General features: G+C 49.7%; 1 protein-coding gene across 1 annotated transcript in view; it reads right to left on the reverse strand.

Annotated features, from left to right (window-relative positions):
- The window catches only part of DAP (death associated protein), a 59,873-nt gene extending 45,607 nt beyond the window's left edge, over positions 1 to 14,266 (reverse strand). The window contains exons 1-2 of the mRNA XM_007456445.1: positions 14,212 to 14,266; positions 1,429 to 1,525 (exon numbers count right to left, since the gene is read on the reverse strand). Coding sequence (XP_007456507.1) covers positions 1,429 to 1,525; positions 14,212 to 14,266 — 152 coding nt within the window. The remainder of the gene's footprint in view (positions 1 to 1,428; positions 1,526 to 14,211) is intronic.
- Positions 14,267 to 15,325: the final 1,059 nt, after the last annotated feature.

Genomic DNA, 15,325 nt, shown 5'->3' on the forward strand with positions numbered 1-15,325 from the left:
TTTTTAAAATGCATCTCTGCTGGTGCGAACATCATACACAGATTAGGCTGCCCGAGACCGCACTACAGGTGCTGTATGAAATGTGTATAGTCCTATACTCCTAAAACCTGCTTCATCTCCTAAAACATCAGAATTTCTCAATTCTGAAATAAATTAGGCTCCAAGGTTTTCAGATACAGGACCGTGGACCTGTAGGAGAATTCCTGATGTTGTTATGTGCCAAACACAGCTTTGTGAAGATAGCCAGTGGAAAGAAAATTCTAGAATTTTCTTTAAACCACCTTCTTCTTTTATAAAACCAGAACTTAGGCAGAACCTTCCTGTTGCTGATCTCATGATTTAAAATGGGCAATAATCACTCAGAAACTTCACCTCAAATTTTGTCCTCCCCTCCAGTGACTGCCCTGTAAGTCATATCACATGAGGTTTTACAGAAAATACCCAACGGGGCAGCACATATGTAAGCAGACATGCGGGATCACCAAGCACGTGCACGTCCTTCTTAGGGGGTGCGTGCTGTCAGCAGCTACTCTTATGGAAGCCTGCCCTGCTCTGGACCCCAGCCTTGGGTTTAGTCGCTGCTCGGCATGGCAAGCGTATGGCCTCTGCGGACTTCAGTCTCCCGTGGGTAACCCAGGGAGCGTTCCACCTGCTATTCAGGACTGTTGGAATGAAGCAAAGAAACAGGTAGGCTGTCCTCCACTCTTCCTTTTCCTCTGACTGAGACTTGTCTGGGGGCGAGTTATAAGGCAGAAAGCTTAGTGTCCACTTCCCTTTACATGGACAAGCTCACAGACAGGTGGGCATTGGTGGTGCATGTTTGTATGTTACAAGGTGGAAGGAAATGGACTTGTATCAAGGTCGTTGGACCAAACTTGACATCAGAGTCACCAAGGAAGACAGATGTAAACAAGAGATGGTGGTGTTGTAGGAAGATGAGCTGTCGGGGACCTGGGAAGCTGGGGGCAGAGATGTCATTTAAGGGCACTTGGTCACTCATAAGGGTGTGGCCTCAGTGATTCTGCTTGGCTGAAACTGGCAAAGCCCTAACATTTGTAAACATTATTTAAATCAGTAGTTCTCTGCCCTCACTGCACAGAATGCCAGGCCCAGCCCAGAGATTCAACTAGTATGGCATTTTCAAAGGTCTGTGGGCGATTTCAGTATGGTAGTGGAGGTTCAGGGCTTCCGCCCACAGACAGATGCACCCGCTTGGATTTATGCAGGCAGAGGGCGTGCTCTCGATGCCCTGTTTCTCCCATCTGGGAACACAAGCCCTGCCTCACTGCTCAGAAGAGGAAAAGCACGCAGCACAGGGCCCACGAAGCCCAGGGGTTATCAGAAGCACGGAGCAGAGAACAAACGTTAATGTTTAACTGAGTAACGGTGATTTGTGAGACATCTCAAAGTTCGCCAGAACTCTCCTACCTGGGGCTTTCCCACTCCTCGTCGTCTTTGTCCTTCTCTTCTCTGGTGTCTCCAGAATGCGGGTGTTTCTGCACAATTCTCATCCCACCGGCTTTCACTGCAGTGAAGACAAAGAGGGTAGGATCAGTGTGGACATGGAACCACCGGATGGCAAGGGAACTAGCTCGGGAGTGTGTGTTTGTCCCATGGCCCCAGGTTGGTCCAGATCAGCCAGCGGCGACAGTGATTAACCACAGAGGTTAAGGCTGTCAGAGGGAGATTCAATATGATGTGACACTCAACGCTGTCTCTTCCTTCAGATCCACCTAGAAAGTTTCCAAGCCTCCTTTGTTTGTCTGGTCTCCTTCCAAGTACTTGGTAAGAGCAGTAGTGCAATCAGAGTATAAACCGTGTGGACACAGTGGCTGCTTGCTTTTGGTTACACTCAGCTTCTCGATGCAGGAAAAAACCCCACTTAATCCCTGCCTGTAGTATTTTCTCAAATGCCGATGGTGCTTTCAAAGGGGCGATACAGCCACAGGTGACACAGGACAGCTGCTGTGCACACAGCCAGAGTCCACTCCGGTGGCAACCTTTCCCAAACTGTGCTGTGAAACCCTAGAGTTGGCAGAAGTTTATTTGGTTTTTAAAAACAGCCTTAGTGACATATAATTCACATACAATATAATCCACCCATTTAGAGTGTACAGCTCTCTGGTTTGGAGTGTATTCAGAGTTGCACACGATCCTTTCCAAACATGTTCATCACCCTAAAGAGAAACCCATCACCGGTCACTCTCGAATCCCTCCTCTCCCCCAGCTCCTAGCAACCAGTCACCTGCATCTGCCTCTTCTGGACATTTGCCATAAACAGAATCATAAAATACATAGTCTTTGGTGACAGGCTTTTTCACTCAGCGTAACGTTTCCAAGGTCCATCCATGTCGCAGCCCGTGTCAGTACCTCACTCGTTTTCATGGCTAAATCATACTCCACAGCATGCATGGTGGACCACATGTTGTCATCCATGCATCTGTGGTGGTCATTTGCATTGTTTCCACTTTTTGGCTACTGTGAATAATGCACACATAAACAACCGTGTATGTACAAGTTTTTGTGTGGACACATGGACATGTACCTTCATTTCCTTGGTACATATGTAGGAATGGAGCAGCTGGGTCACATGGTAACCCCATATTTACCCTTTTGAAGGATCCCCAAACGCTTTCCACAGCCATGGAACTGTTTACATTCCAGCCAGTAGGGGTTCCAATTTCTCCACATGCTCGCCAACTCTTGTTATTGTCTATCTTTTTATAGTTATTCTAGTGGGTGTGAAGTGGTGTCTTATTGTAGTTTGATTTGTATTCCCTTAATGGCTAATATGTTAATGATGTTTTGCAAGAGAAAAACATGACAACAGAAGTGGGGATTCTAGGATCTGTTAAGTGTGGGAAATGCGGGGCTGAACAAATTAAATGTGTTTCCTCAAGACAGATTTTCTGCCTTTAGTGTGCATTGTAAGCTTTATATGGGGCATATAATGTGCCATCTTTCCCAAGTGTATTTCACCACAGAACTCCTCCCCCAGGTAATGCTGGTTATCATTCTTCAGGACTCTAGTGTTCCATGGGATAAAGTCTGGAAATGCTGGCCTTATATCCAAAAAGCCAGCCCCACATGGCAGTCACCTGTGCGTGTTTTAGGGTCAGCAAGTCCCTCCATGTCCTTAGCTATGTGGTCTTAGATTAGTCAGCCACTCAAAGCCTCAATGCTTCATCTCCAGAAAGGGGATAAGAGCCGTGTCCTAAGATGGAGAAGTTTAGATGAGAAGAGAGGCTGTTGAATCCTAACTCCCAAAGTAATGCTGTTTGGAGGTGGGGACTTTGGAAGGTGCTTAGGTCATGAGGGTCGAGCCCTCATGAATGGGATTACTGCCCTTACAAAGAGACCCCAGAGAGCTCCCTCACCCTCTCTGCCAGGTGAGGACAGAGCATACAGTCGTCTGTGAACTAAGAAGCAGGACATCACCAGACACCGAATCTGCTGGTGCCCTGACCTTGGACTTCTGGCCTTCAGAACAGTGAGAATGTCTGTTGTTTACAAGCCACCCAGTCTGTGGTATTCAGTTATAGCAGCCCAAAAGGACGAAGACAGAGGTGCTCAGTAGCTTCCTGGCACTTGATAGAAAGTAGAGTGTATTAACTGAGCTCACTGGCCCCACGTTCCGGTGTGGGGCTCAGGGTGTTCACCCTCCCTCAGGATAGCCACTCCGTGCTCTGCCCCAGCCCTGCTCTGACCACACAGTACAACCAGCTTGCCAGGCCACATACTCCGGTGTTTCAAATTACGTTGGACCCTGCTGAATTATGAAAGCCCAGGACTGGTTTCTTTATGATGCTGTGAACAGGAAGGAGAATGTGAAACACCCTGAGGCTTATACACTTCGGGTTTATTAGTTTTCAATTTCCCTGGGAGGATTCAGGAAGCTAACAATGCCTGTTGCACGGCCAGCGGTACCCAGCTGCAGTCCGTCAGAGGAAGGCAAAGCAGAGGGCATGTGAAATAAAGGACCGTGTTTAATGATGCGTCTGCTGGTCTGGTTTTGGAACGAGAATCTCCCTGCTGCCACCATCACTTCTTTTCAGTGGGGAGGGGACATTTACTTTGTTAAGAAGGAAATATAACCCTGTCCAGTAATTCTCTCAAAAATCTGCTTTTATCCTGACCACTTTTTATTCCAATCGTTTTTATTTTTCATTTCTAGAGATTTCCCCCCTCAAATCTGTCTGGTCTTTATTTGATAGTGCATTACTCATATCTCGTGTTTTTAATTCTTTTATGTATTTAATCATTTTAGACATACTTGTCTTATGGTTGTATATCTAATTATTTTATTATCTGAGGTCCTCGGGAGTCTCATTCACTGTTCGTTTTTCTCTGATTCTGGCTCTTGTTTGGGGTGAGTGTGGGCCATGGGCTTGTCTTCAGTAAGCCTTTACCTGTGGGGATCCTCTGGGGTGTGGGGTGCAGGCAGCATCCCTTTGGAGAGTTGCTGTACACGCTTCTGTCAAACCTGGAAATCCTTTTTACATTAACTGAGAACAGGAATGGCCAAACAGTGTAAATTTGAACTTATTGCCCATGTAAAGGCAGGCCTGCAGTTTCAAATTCTCCAGGAGCCTTTGTTTGCCATCCAGAGGCCAGGCTGAAACACACCAGCTTCCCCACCACCCCACTGTGTTGCTGGACACAGTTTTTTTCCTGCACCCTTTCTCCATGAGTTTGGCCTCTGAGCACCAGCTTTCAGCTGGGGTCTTGGGTTAAATGAGGCCATAGGGATGGGGCCCTAATCCAGTATGACTGGTGCTCTTATAAAAAGAGGCAGAGACACCAGGTCACTTCCTGCCTCACGTGGGCCCAAGGTTCAGTCTAACTATTCTGAATTTAGCTACTTTTCTGGGTGTGATTCCTACAGATTTCCCTCACTTTGGGTTCAAATTTAAAAAATAAATAAATAAGAAAACAAAAATACCATTTGCAGGTGGCTTATCAAGATTTCCCAGGTTAGGTAGCCTGCCAAACCTTAAGAAATGGAGACTGAAAATAAAATTCTGTAATATATTTAAGATAATTATCTACTCACTCTCTTGAAATATAAGATTATGAATGTTTTGGGCCAAAAGAGGAGGTTAGAAGAACTGTCCCACTAAATTTTTTAAAAATTCATTTTCCTCTCCCATTTATCCCACCCCTATCCCATGCCCATGAGAAACTTATTAAAGGTGCTGTTATGAGCTGAACTGTGATCTCCCTAAATTCACAGGTTGAAGCCCTAATCTCCAGAACTTCAGACCTGACTAGATTTGCAGACAGGGCCTCTAAAGAGGCAAGTAAGTTAAAATTAGGCTGTTATGGTGGGGCCCTAATCTGATAGGACTGATACTCTTATCAGAAGAGGAAGAGACACCAGGGAGGCACGTGTTCAGAGGAAAGGCCACGTGAGGACGCAGTGAGAAGGCGGCTGTCTGCAAGCCAAGGAGAGAGGCCTCAGGAGAAACTACACCTGCCGGCACCTTGATCTTAGACTTCTGGCCTCCAGAACTGTGAGAAAATAAATTTCTGTTGTTGAAACCACCCAGTCTGTGGTATTTTGTTATAGCAGCCTTAGCAAACTAATACAGATGCCCATTTAAAAATAATCTCTGAATCATTTCAACCTGGTAGACACAAAAACCTTAAAACTATAAATCCCAGGTGTGTTCTATAAACTGACTAACAGTAAAAAGAGTGTACAACTCACTACAAAAGGAATGGAGGATGAACGTCGATGTGACGTTCGAAATAATCACGTCTCGGGAAGCTCGCGGGGAGCCTGTCCACTTCTCTGTTGACGTAAGTACACACGTCCAAACCCAGTCACCCCACATTAGCAGTTCATTTAATCTAGTTTATAAAAACAATTAACTTCATCAATCTCTCACAGTATGTGTGGTGATTAATGCAGCAACAAAAAGTGGCAATAATAATAATAACTCAAGGCTGCAACAGATTCATTCTAACTCGCACGACTGCCAAGAAATACAAGAGCACATATTTATCAAATGTTTTATTACTGTCTCTAGGACTCTTCATTGGTAAAAAATGTAAAGGCAGAGCTTGTTCTGCAGAAATCTTTGCAGAATTCTTTGTGAATGTAAGTATTTTTCTGAGACATTAGTAAAAAAAAAAACAACTCAGATTTTTTCTGTCGTGCTTGTTATTCAAACGTGAGCTTCGAATTTCAAGAATAACAAGCTGCGCAGTGGTTAAGAATCCACCTGCCAATGCAGGGGACATGGGTTCACTCCCCAGTCCAGGAAGATCACACATGCCGCAGAGCAACTAAGCCCGTGCGCCACACTACTGAGCCTGCGCTCTAGAGCCCGCGAGCCACAACTACTGAGCCCATGTGCTGCAACTACTGAAGCCCGGGTGCCTAGAGCCCATGCTCCTCAACGAAGAGTAGCCCTCGCTTGCTGCAACTAGAGAAAGCTGGTGTGCAGCAACGAAGACCCAATGCAGCTATAAATAAATACATTTAAGGGGGGGTGTAAAAAGAATAACAAGCTTCCTCTTAACAGGAGTGCCAAGCTGAAGTTAAGGGCATGGATACTGGAGCTAGATCCCTGGGTTCAAATCCCAGCTCTGCGTGTGTGTGTGTGTGTGTGTGTGTGTGTGTGTGTGTGTGTGTGTGCGCGTTGGCAAGTTGCTGGCACTGTCTCAGGGTCCTGCCTGTGAAGAAAGGGTGGCAGTGCTCTCCCCCCAGGGGTTCTCTGAGGACTGAAGGAGTGAGCCCATGTGAAACACCTCCGCCAGGGCCTGGTTCCCATGAACGCTCAACTCTCAGCTCCTCTTAGGAGACGGGTTTTCACAACTAGCATCTAGCACTTAGAGAACCCTCCAGTGTGCGAGTCCTTGGTGGTTTATCACCTCCTCCCAACAGCTTCCTCACGTGTAAAGTGGGGATGGCAGGACCTATGTACCAGGTTGCTGGGGAGTGAGTGACACACCCTGCAAAGTGCTCGCCCACCAAGGGGTGCTCCACTCTCCTGGTCAGCTGACCACCTCCAGGACTGTCGTCAGTATCTCACCACACCGAAGTAAGTTCTGGAGACCTGAGGATCCTGGAGAATCCTTCCACTCTTCATGCCACCACATGCCAGGCCCTGTTGTAACCACTGGCCAGGCGCCCCCCTACCCCCTGACTTTCCAATCACCCTATGGTGTAGACCCCCCCCCCCCGGGGGGGGGAAGCCAGTGGCCCCGGTTGCACAGGTAGCAAGCTTCTGACCCCGGCAGCCTGCACCCTTAATCACAACCCGCAGGCCTTGCCCTGCTTGAACATTCCAGGAAACAGAGCGACACTCCTCCTCAGAGAGACAAGAGTGATGGCCTATGGAGAGGGTCTAGGCCAGGAAAGAAAGTGTGTTTGATGTTGAAAGCTCTCTGCAGAGCAGCTTCCTTCCCAAGGAGCAAAGGGGGAAGAGGAAGCATCCTGCAGGCCAGACTTTGTCAGGTGGGCAAATATTGAGGAAGCAGCTGATGACATATCCCCCCAGGGTCGGGCATCCCCTCAGGCATCTGGGTGCCTAACTGTGAGATGGTCCCCGATAGCTGGCTCTGGGCCCACACTCAACAGCAGGCTAGGAAGACCCCCCAGCTGCATGCCGGGCAGGTGGATGAGAAGGGTGTCCCTAGATGGACAGTAAAAGCACCCTGCGCCAGGGAGCAGCCCCAGCCCTGGCTGCCGTGCTGAGCAGGACTTGTGAGCGGATGCTTTCTTTGTTCTTGCCCAAGAAGAGCTACTGAAATGTGATTCAAAGGAAACCAAACCCACGCAAAAAAAAAAAGAGATGAAAGCCTCCGAGAACTGCTCCGGTGAGAACAAAAGGAAGCAAACCAGAAACACCCAGAGCTGCAGGTTAGCCGAGAACGTAATCATCTCAGGTAAAGCAGCACTGTGGCCGGAAAGCAAAGTGGACACGGGACCAGACAGCCCCCGGGATGGGGGACAGTGGTGGGATCAGGGCAAAGGAATGTGGTCCCTCTTGGTTAAGAGGAAGGGTTCCACCAGGAGAGGAGGCTCCTTGGCCAGCAGAAGAGCCACGCCCGTCTGGGGAAGCTGGTGGCCCCGAGGTGGGGAGCCCCATGACGGGAGAGTGGAGGATGAAGGGTGAAAGGCAGTGAGTCATGGGGACCCCGGGAGCCCCGGCACCCCTCACCCCCGAGGCCATGTGCAGTTCCCCCCACGGGAGCTTTCCGGCCTGAGGCAGCGGGGGAAAGTGATGCTTGCGCTAAAAAGCGTGTCCCAGATAAATTGCTGAACCTGCAGCCCTGACGGTTTCCTCTCTAAGAAAACCGAAGACCAAACAAGGGAAACTGCAATTCTGCGCTCAGAGTCGGAAGGTGTTAAGGTGGGAAGGCCCTTCAACGACACGGCAGCAACCGCGCTCACCCCGCGGGGAAGGAGACGTGGCATTCAGAGGCATGGAGCACGGGGCAGGGCCATGGGGCTGTGGACCGGGACTGGACAGGCCAGCCCGTCTTCCATGCGGGGCCCGCTCCATCCCCTGACAGGCCGCCCCAGAGGACAGACTGCGTGGTGAGCAGGCCAAGACAAGGCCCAGCCGGACGGCAACCGGGCCAAACCCGAGGAGGGTGTGGGCAGCCACAGGGGAAAACCTTGCGTTCAGGGCGGCGGATTTCAGAAAGTCCACGGAGACGTAGCATCCCTGCCTGGAGGTGCGTGGGGACAGGCAGTGAGGCAGCGTTCACCGACCCTAACCCCAGCCCCCCTTGCAGCGGGGCTGGGGCCATTTACCTGGGTCGTGGCCCTAATACAGCAAAAAGAGGCAGAGTAATGAGCCCTCCCCAGACGGCCACGCCCTAGTCCCTGGAACCTGTTTGTGTTGGGCTGCATGGCAAAGGGGAAGGAATGTCGCAGATGGAACTGAGGTTGTAGATGGCCTCTGGAAACTGGAAGAGGAAGAAAACGGACTCTCCCCTAGAGCTTCCAGAAGGAAGCTGCAAACACCATGATTTCTGCCCAGTGAGACCCATTTTGCACTTCTCACCTCCAGAACTGGAAGATAATAAAGTTGTGCTGTTTTAAGCCATTAAATCTATGGCACTTTTCTACAGTGGCCACAGGAAACTAACGCAGTGACACATGCCGCTCCCAGGCCGAAGCACCACAAGGCCCTGGCACCACGGCCTGCACTCAGTCCCCTCCGCAGAGGCAGAGTCGCTGGGCAGGAGGGACCTGGGCCTCTGCGTTTCTCCTGGTAGGAGGGCCACCGGGAGATAGATACACCTTGACCTGCTCAGCCACTGAGATTTGGGGCCGTCTGTTACAGTTAGTGAGTACAATATAAAACTGTAACTAACACAGTACTTTATACAAAAGTGAATAGTCCCTATCGAAACAAAAGAATTTCTGAAGCTGGGAAGGGGAAACTACTCACAAAACCAAGCAAGAGTGCACAGGCATCGTCTGAAATAAGCAGGACACTCACAGAAAAGAGGAGGACGCGTCTGTCCCCCAAAGTCCTAGAGCACAGAGCGGAAATTGAAAACACGTCTTAGAGGTGCTCAGTCCCCCCTGACCGGAAGCTTTTTTAAAAAAGGCAGTGACTTTTAACAAAATAAATTTTTTTAAAAAAGGCTCAGATTATAATTAAAATATTATTATCAAAAAAAAATGCAGTGACTAAAAGGGTCTCTCTTTTTTTTTTGGCATGTCAGGAGCAAAGGCAGACCTCTCTCCTGTATCTTCAACCGTTGATCAGTGACTGGGTTGAGGGTGCTGGGGGAGTGCTTAGCACACCTGTGATTGCACGGTTAATACACTAAAAACCAAGTCAGTCTTGCCTTTCTAGCAACAGAGTGGCCGCGATAATATGAAAACCCCCAATGGAGATAATTCAGGGAGTAGTATCACCCACAACTGTTTAAATGCATCCTGACTGATTAAGAGAACAGTGAACTGAATTATTTTGAAGTTACTAAAGAAAAGCAAAGTGGTCTCTTTTCCCATTTTACTTTAATAAATCCATTTGACTCAGTTCTAGAAGGGACATAAAGTCTACTCTTGAAAGAAAACCATACGTAAAATTAGTAACGCTCCAAGCTATCCTGTATTAGATTTATGAGAACTTTCCTGACATACGGTTTTGGCTCCCCTTGGAAATGGGGGGGACCAGGGCCAGCAAAACGTATTTAACAAAGAGACGTTATCCTCGTCGCCACCACAAACTCATGGAAACCGGCTGGAGTAGTAGTGGGGCTTGGCATCACGTCCGCTTCTGCCGGCGATCAGAGCGCTGCCGCTTGATGAAACAGAACCTCACTCACTTTGCTAATCTGCATTTGCAAGAACTCCCATAAAACAAGCAGTCTCACCCCATGTCTCCACAGGTATCTGTGGCTGAGGGCAGTGGCAAGGTCTCAAATCGTGAAGACTTGGTTACTTTTCCAGAGGACCCGGCCCCCAGCGCACTGCAGGACACAATGCAGTGCCAGCCACCACTCAGTGGGTGGACTTTGTATTTATTCGCCTAGCACCTTTCTCCCAGGCTCTTCAGAAGCCTCATTAATCTCACACCTTGGGAGGAGGCTCCTGGCAAGTGATGGAGCCCCCTGTCGAGAAGGGCTGCCTGTTCAAGGCTTGGGGGTGTTGGCAATACTGCCGAGGGTGTTGTCCTCCGTATCCCAACTGTAAGGTGACTGCTAGTTAAATGAGCTCATGAGTACCAAGCAATTAGAACTGGGCTGGTGAAGGCGAGCAGAGCATGCCACCCCAAAACATGGCTCTTAGGGATAAGTATGATTTTGAGCTGATTAAGAAATAGCACAGGGCTTCCCTGGTGGCGCAGTGGTTGAGAGTCCACCTGCCCACGCGGGGGACACGGGTTCGTGCCCTGGTCCGGGTAGATCCCACATGCCGCAGAGCGGCTGGGCCCGTGAGCCGTGGACGCTGGGCCTGCGCATCCGGAGCCTGTGCTCCGCAACGGGAGGCCCGCGTACCGCAAAAAAAAAAAGAAAAAAAAAGAAACAGCACACAAGGAAAAGCCGTATACCAAGAAGTCACCCTTGTTAGGAACATTTACATTTATAAGGAAAATCTCCACTTGTAAGTGTCTCTCTCTCTGTACCAGGAAGAAAAGGATGACTAAATTATAGGAGAATCTTAACATCTGCATGACCGTCTTCCTTCCACTGGTGCATTTCCTGGTTCCCTCCCATGATGGGGGCCGCCCCTTCTCCCTGGCATTTTTCATCTTTAGTATTTAAGGTGGTGGTTGGGAGGGACTCATTTTTCTTGAGTATCTCCCAGGTATACAGGAGATATACATGTTATTAAACTTCTGTTTTTCTCTTGTTAATCTGTCCTTTATCTTAAGGGGGATCTCAGCTAAGAACCTAAAAGGGTAAAGGGAAAGTTCTCCTTCTTCCCCTATACCCCCACGCATTGTAACGCTCAGCAAATGTTAGTTACAGTTTCCGCTGTGATGCTGCTGCCGAAGCTGGCTGACAGTCCAACCTGCACCCCCAGTACCTGCTGGAGACAGCTCAGCGGCGGAGGGAAGTTGTGGGCCGCACATGCTACGGAGGAAGGGAGAGGCAGTAAGAGGCTCTGGAGAAACTCAGGAGCTATTTATTGAGTATTCTGAACCAGGCACTGCGCATCAATGGGACCTAGCCCTGGAAGCAAGACGAACAGGCGGACAGGTGGAGGCTATGGGGATGCACAGGAGCGTCCCCGGTTCAGACAGCAATAACGAGAAAACACAAAAGAAAAAGAAGAGAGTCATGGAGGAGGGTTTTATTGTTTTCAATTGCAGATTTAAGCACAAGCTCTTGTTATCCAACTTAAGCCCTTAATGAAAGTTTTCCCAGTGTTTTTAAGGCTGTTATTTTGATTTATGAACTGGGCTCTCGGCTGTACTTGATGATTACCCTTTATTATAGTGGTTGCCTTTTTTTTTTTTTTTTTTTTTTTAGTGGGTAGGTATAACTACAAGAGACAGCATAATGGACTTCTTTGTGTTGACAGAATAATTCAGTAGCTTGATTGTAATGGTGCTTATATGAATCTACAGACATGATAAAATGGCTTAGAACTATACACACACATTGTTTTTTTTTTTTTTTTTTTTTAACATCTAATCTGCAGAACTGTCTAACCTCTGATCATACCGGAGTAAACAAGGCCACCCAGAACTTTCTGCCAAAACAGCCTTCCACACAGGGGCCTCTGTACCACAAGGAGAAAAAGCACCTGAGCGGGACTACCTGGGAGGCAATATACCACAAGGGACGAAAGGTCTCTTTCTAACCTGCACCCCTGGCCAAGTGTGACCGGCCTTGGGAAATGCAGGATGACAGTGACAGCTTCCTTAGCAGCTCCTGCTGGAAGGGGGTCTCAAAGGCTTAAGGGACCCGCCCTGAAGTCACTTGAGGAGTTTACCTGTGGGACTAACTGTCCCTGGGCTCCAATCCTGATGGATGGCGACAGGAACAGCACAAAGGCAGCCCTGCCCTGCTACTTTCTCAGGGACCATCTGGTCCGAACCTCCCATTTCATGGATTAGGAAAACTGAACCCTAGAGAAGTGACAGGCCTCAAAACTTAAAACCCAAGTGCACTGCTACAGCAGCACAAATACACTGGCTCCCCTCTCCTTGGGCATAAATAAGATGTTTAACTTGTAACTCACACAGCCTAGCTGTTTACAATTCAAAGAAAATCAGAGTCCTTCATGAAGTTTCTCCCAGGGAGTTAATAAAGACAGTTTATACCTCTGATCTTAAAACTCTCCATATGGCTCTCTCTATATGCAATTTCATTACTGCTACTTTGCTTTGGTATCGTTCCAACACATACATCTAATGCCACTCATTGCCCGGGGACAGGGGAGCCCTGTGCAGACTGCTGCTGCATGGTCCATGGCCACGAGTGTAAATGAAGGTGTTCCCTCCTGCCGTGCTGCCCAGGTCATCAGGCAGGAATGATGGACATGAACCCGCAGCGGCAGGAATTAAACGTCAGAGTTATGATTAAAGGAAATGCCTTTGAAGCTCTTTTCTAATTTTAAACTAATTCAACACAGAGACCCCCAAAGTCCATTTTCCATTACAGTGGAACTATTTTCTAAAATCCGATGCTCTTACATCCCCACGCATCGGTTAGCCATCTTTCTTTCCTAGTGCCAGTCAGTCTTCTTGTTGTTCAGAGCTTGCTTCACTAGTGAAAAGCATTCCCTACTCTGGAATGCAACATATGTAAAGAACTTCTCTATTCACCGTGTTGAGGCAGAAAATTAGTGCCCTATAGTGGGGGGCGGCAGACAGAATTTAGGGGAATCTTTCCTCTAACAAGAAGATGGCACAAATGTTCCATAAAAAGCAGCCATGTTTGGCTAAGACTTCTGTTATTAGCAAACTGAGTTGATACTTTAACTAACGTGTGCAACTAAGACCCTAAAAACCCCACACACTTCAGTGACTCGTATCCTGGGACCCAATCACCTTTGATTCCCTCCCAGTGTCCTTCCATATGGATGGATCATCATTCCAAAGGAGAGGAGAAAAAGCAATCCACCAGTTTGGGCAGATTCGAAAGAGCAAACAGGAACTGGGCTCAGAAAGGGGAGGAGACGGTTTGAACATGAAGGTTGGTTAGAGACACATTTTCTAAGAAAGATGACTCTTTCCTGCATTTAACCTCCTTGGCTGGGAAGTTTAGGATGTGCAAAAGCAAAAAGTAAAAAACAAAACCACTTCTGAGGAAAAGCAGAATGCGACAGAAACTGGAGGGGGAAAAAGTCATATTGAGTGATTAATGATAAAAATGATTTCCGCTCCTTTGGTTCTTTTGTAATGCTGTCAGCCTACGATTTATCATCATGACGTTAAAAACACTGATTTGTCGTTGTTTCGGCTACTCGTTTTTCTAAAACATCTGTACATTCTAAGTAAGTATTCACCGCCCAAACTTCTGGGAGCAAGTTGTGCATCTGGGCTTGTTCAAGTCACTCTAATTTGCATGCAACTCACACAGGCTTGCGATGTTCCGGATAAAGAAACACGTCTCACCAGCGCGGGGCTGAGTTTAACTTAGACCCCACGAGCGGACACGTCCCAGGCTGGCCGGCTGTCTCCCCCGCCCGGCGCCCCACTCCGCGCTCCGCGCCCCGTGCCCGCGGGTTCGAGCCCGCCCTCCGGGCCCGCGAGAGGAGAGAAAGTGAGAACGAGTCAGTACCGGCGGGCGGGTGTCCAGCTTTCGTCTCTAGCTTCCCCTCGGGAGGCGAAGACATGGTGCGACCGGGTTTCAGAGGGACCTGGACGGCGGTCGTCGAAGTCTCTCGGGCCTGGAGAGAAGTGCGCGCGAGCGTGAGCGCCGGGAGCGAGGGAGGCGCGTGCGTGGGACGGCGGGGCCGCGCGCAGGAGGACCAACAGCGCACGCCTCGAGGGGGCGCGGCCGCCGCGCACCTACGTGGCGCGGCCCCGCCAGCCCGCGGCTGCGCGGTGGCGTCACTGCGCCCGCCCCGCCCCGCCCCGCCCCGCCCTGCCCTGCCCGCCGGCTCCCGCGCGCCCCGGGTACTGAGCATGCGCAATCGGCGGCGCCACGTTGGAAGCCTCGGCCGAGTGCGGAGGAGGTAGAAGGGGAGTGGGGGCGGGGTGTTGGCGGTTGGAAGGGGCGGGGGGTTGGCGGTTAGAAGAGGCAGGCGTTGGGGCCGGCGGGGGCAGTCGCCCGAGGTTGAAGAGTGCCCAGCAGGAGGGTGGCACCCCCGTGCACGGTGCTCCACCAACCCTCCAGATAGACGGTGACGGTGGTGGGGAAACAGCTTCAACAGTGGGGCGCCCAGGGGTGCTGTGTGCCGTCGGGGAACCGGACCGTCTGCCAGATGGCCTCACCCGGCTCAAGCTCGGAGCGACCGGTGAAGTGCGGAAATGAGACCCCAGGTGGGACCGACCGGGGGCCCAAGAATAGCGGGGATTTGTTAAAAGGTGCTGCAAATGGGAGAGCCTCCCCTCGCCCCCCGGGAGAGAAAGGCAGAGCTGTGAAGCCTGGAAACCTGGACAGAGGTCTTGCAAGGTTGCGTCTGTGTCCGCTGTCTCTGCCGTCTTCCTGTTGCGTTGGGTCTTGATTCTGTCCAAAGCTGACCTGTTGGCCTTGTGCCTCGGATTGCAACCTTCTCGCCTTCTCAAGCGCTGTGTAACTGCAGGTATCCTCTACTGACCATCAATCCCGCCTTGCTAAATTAGCGTTCAGACATGTCCAGTGTCTTTAGAAAAGGAAACACCACCGGCTCTCTTGGCTGTATGTCTCCCTTTGACAGCACAGCTGCTCAAAGAGCATCTCAACCCCACCA

The sequence above is a fragment of the Lipotes vexillifer genome, unplaced genomic scaffold (genome assembly GCF_000442215.2).
Source record: "Lipotes vexillifer unplaced genomic scaffold, Lipotes_vexillifer_v1.1 scaffold458, whole genome shotgun sequence".
Lineage (NCBI taxonomy): Eukaryota > Metazoa > Chordata > Mammalia > Artiodactyla > Lipotidae > Lipotes > Lipotes vexillifer.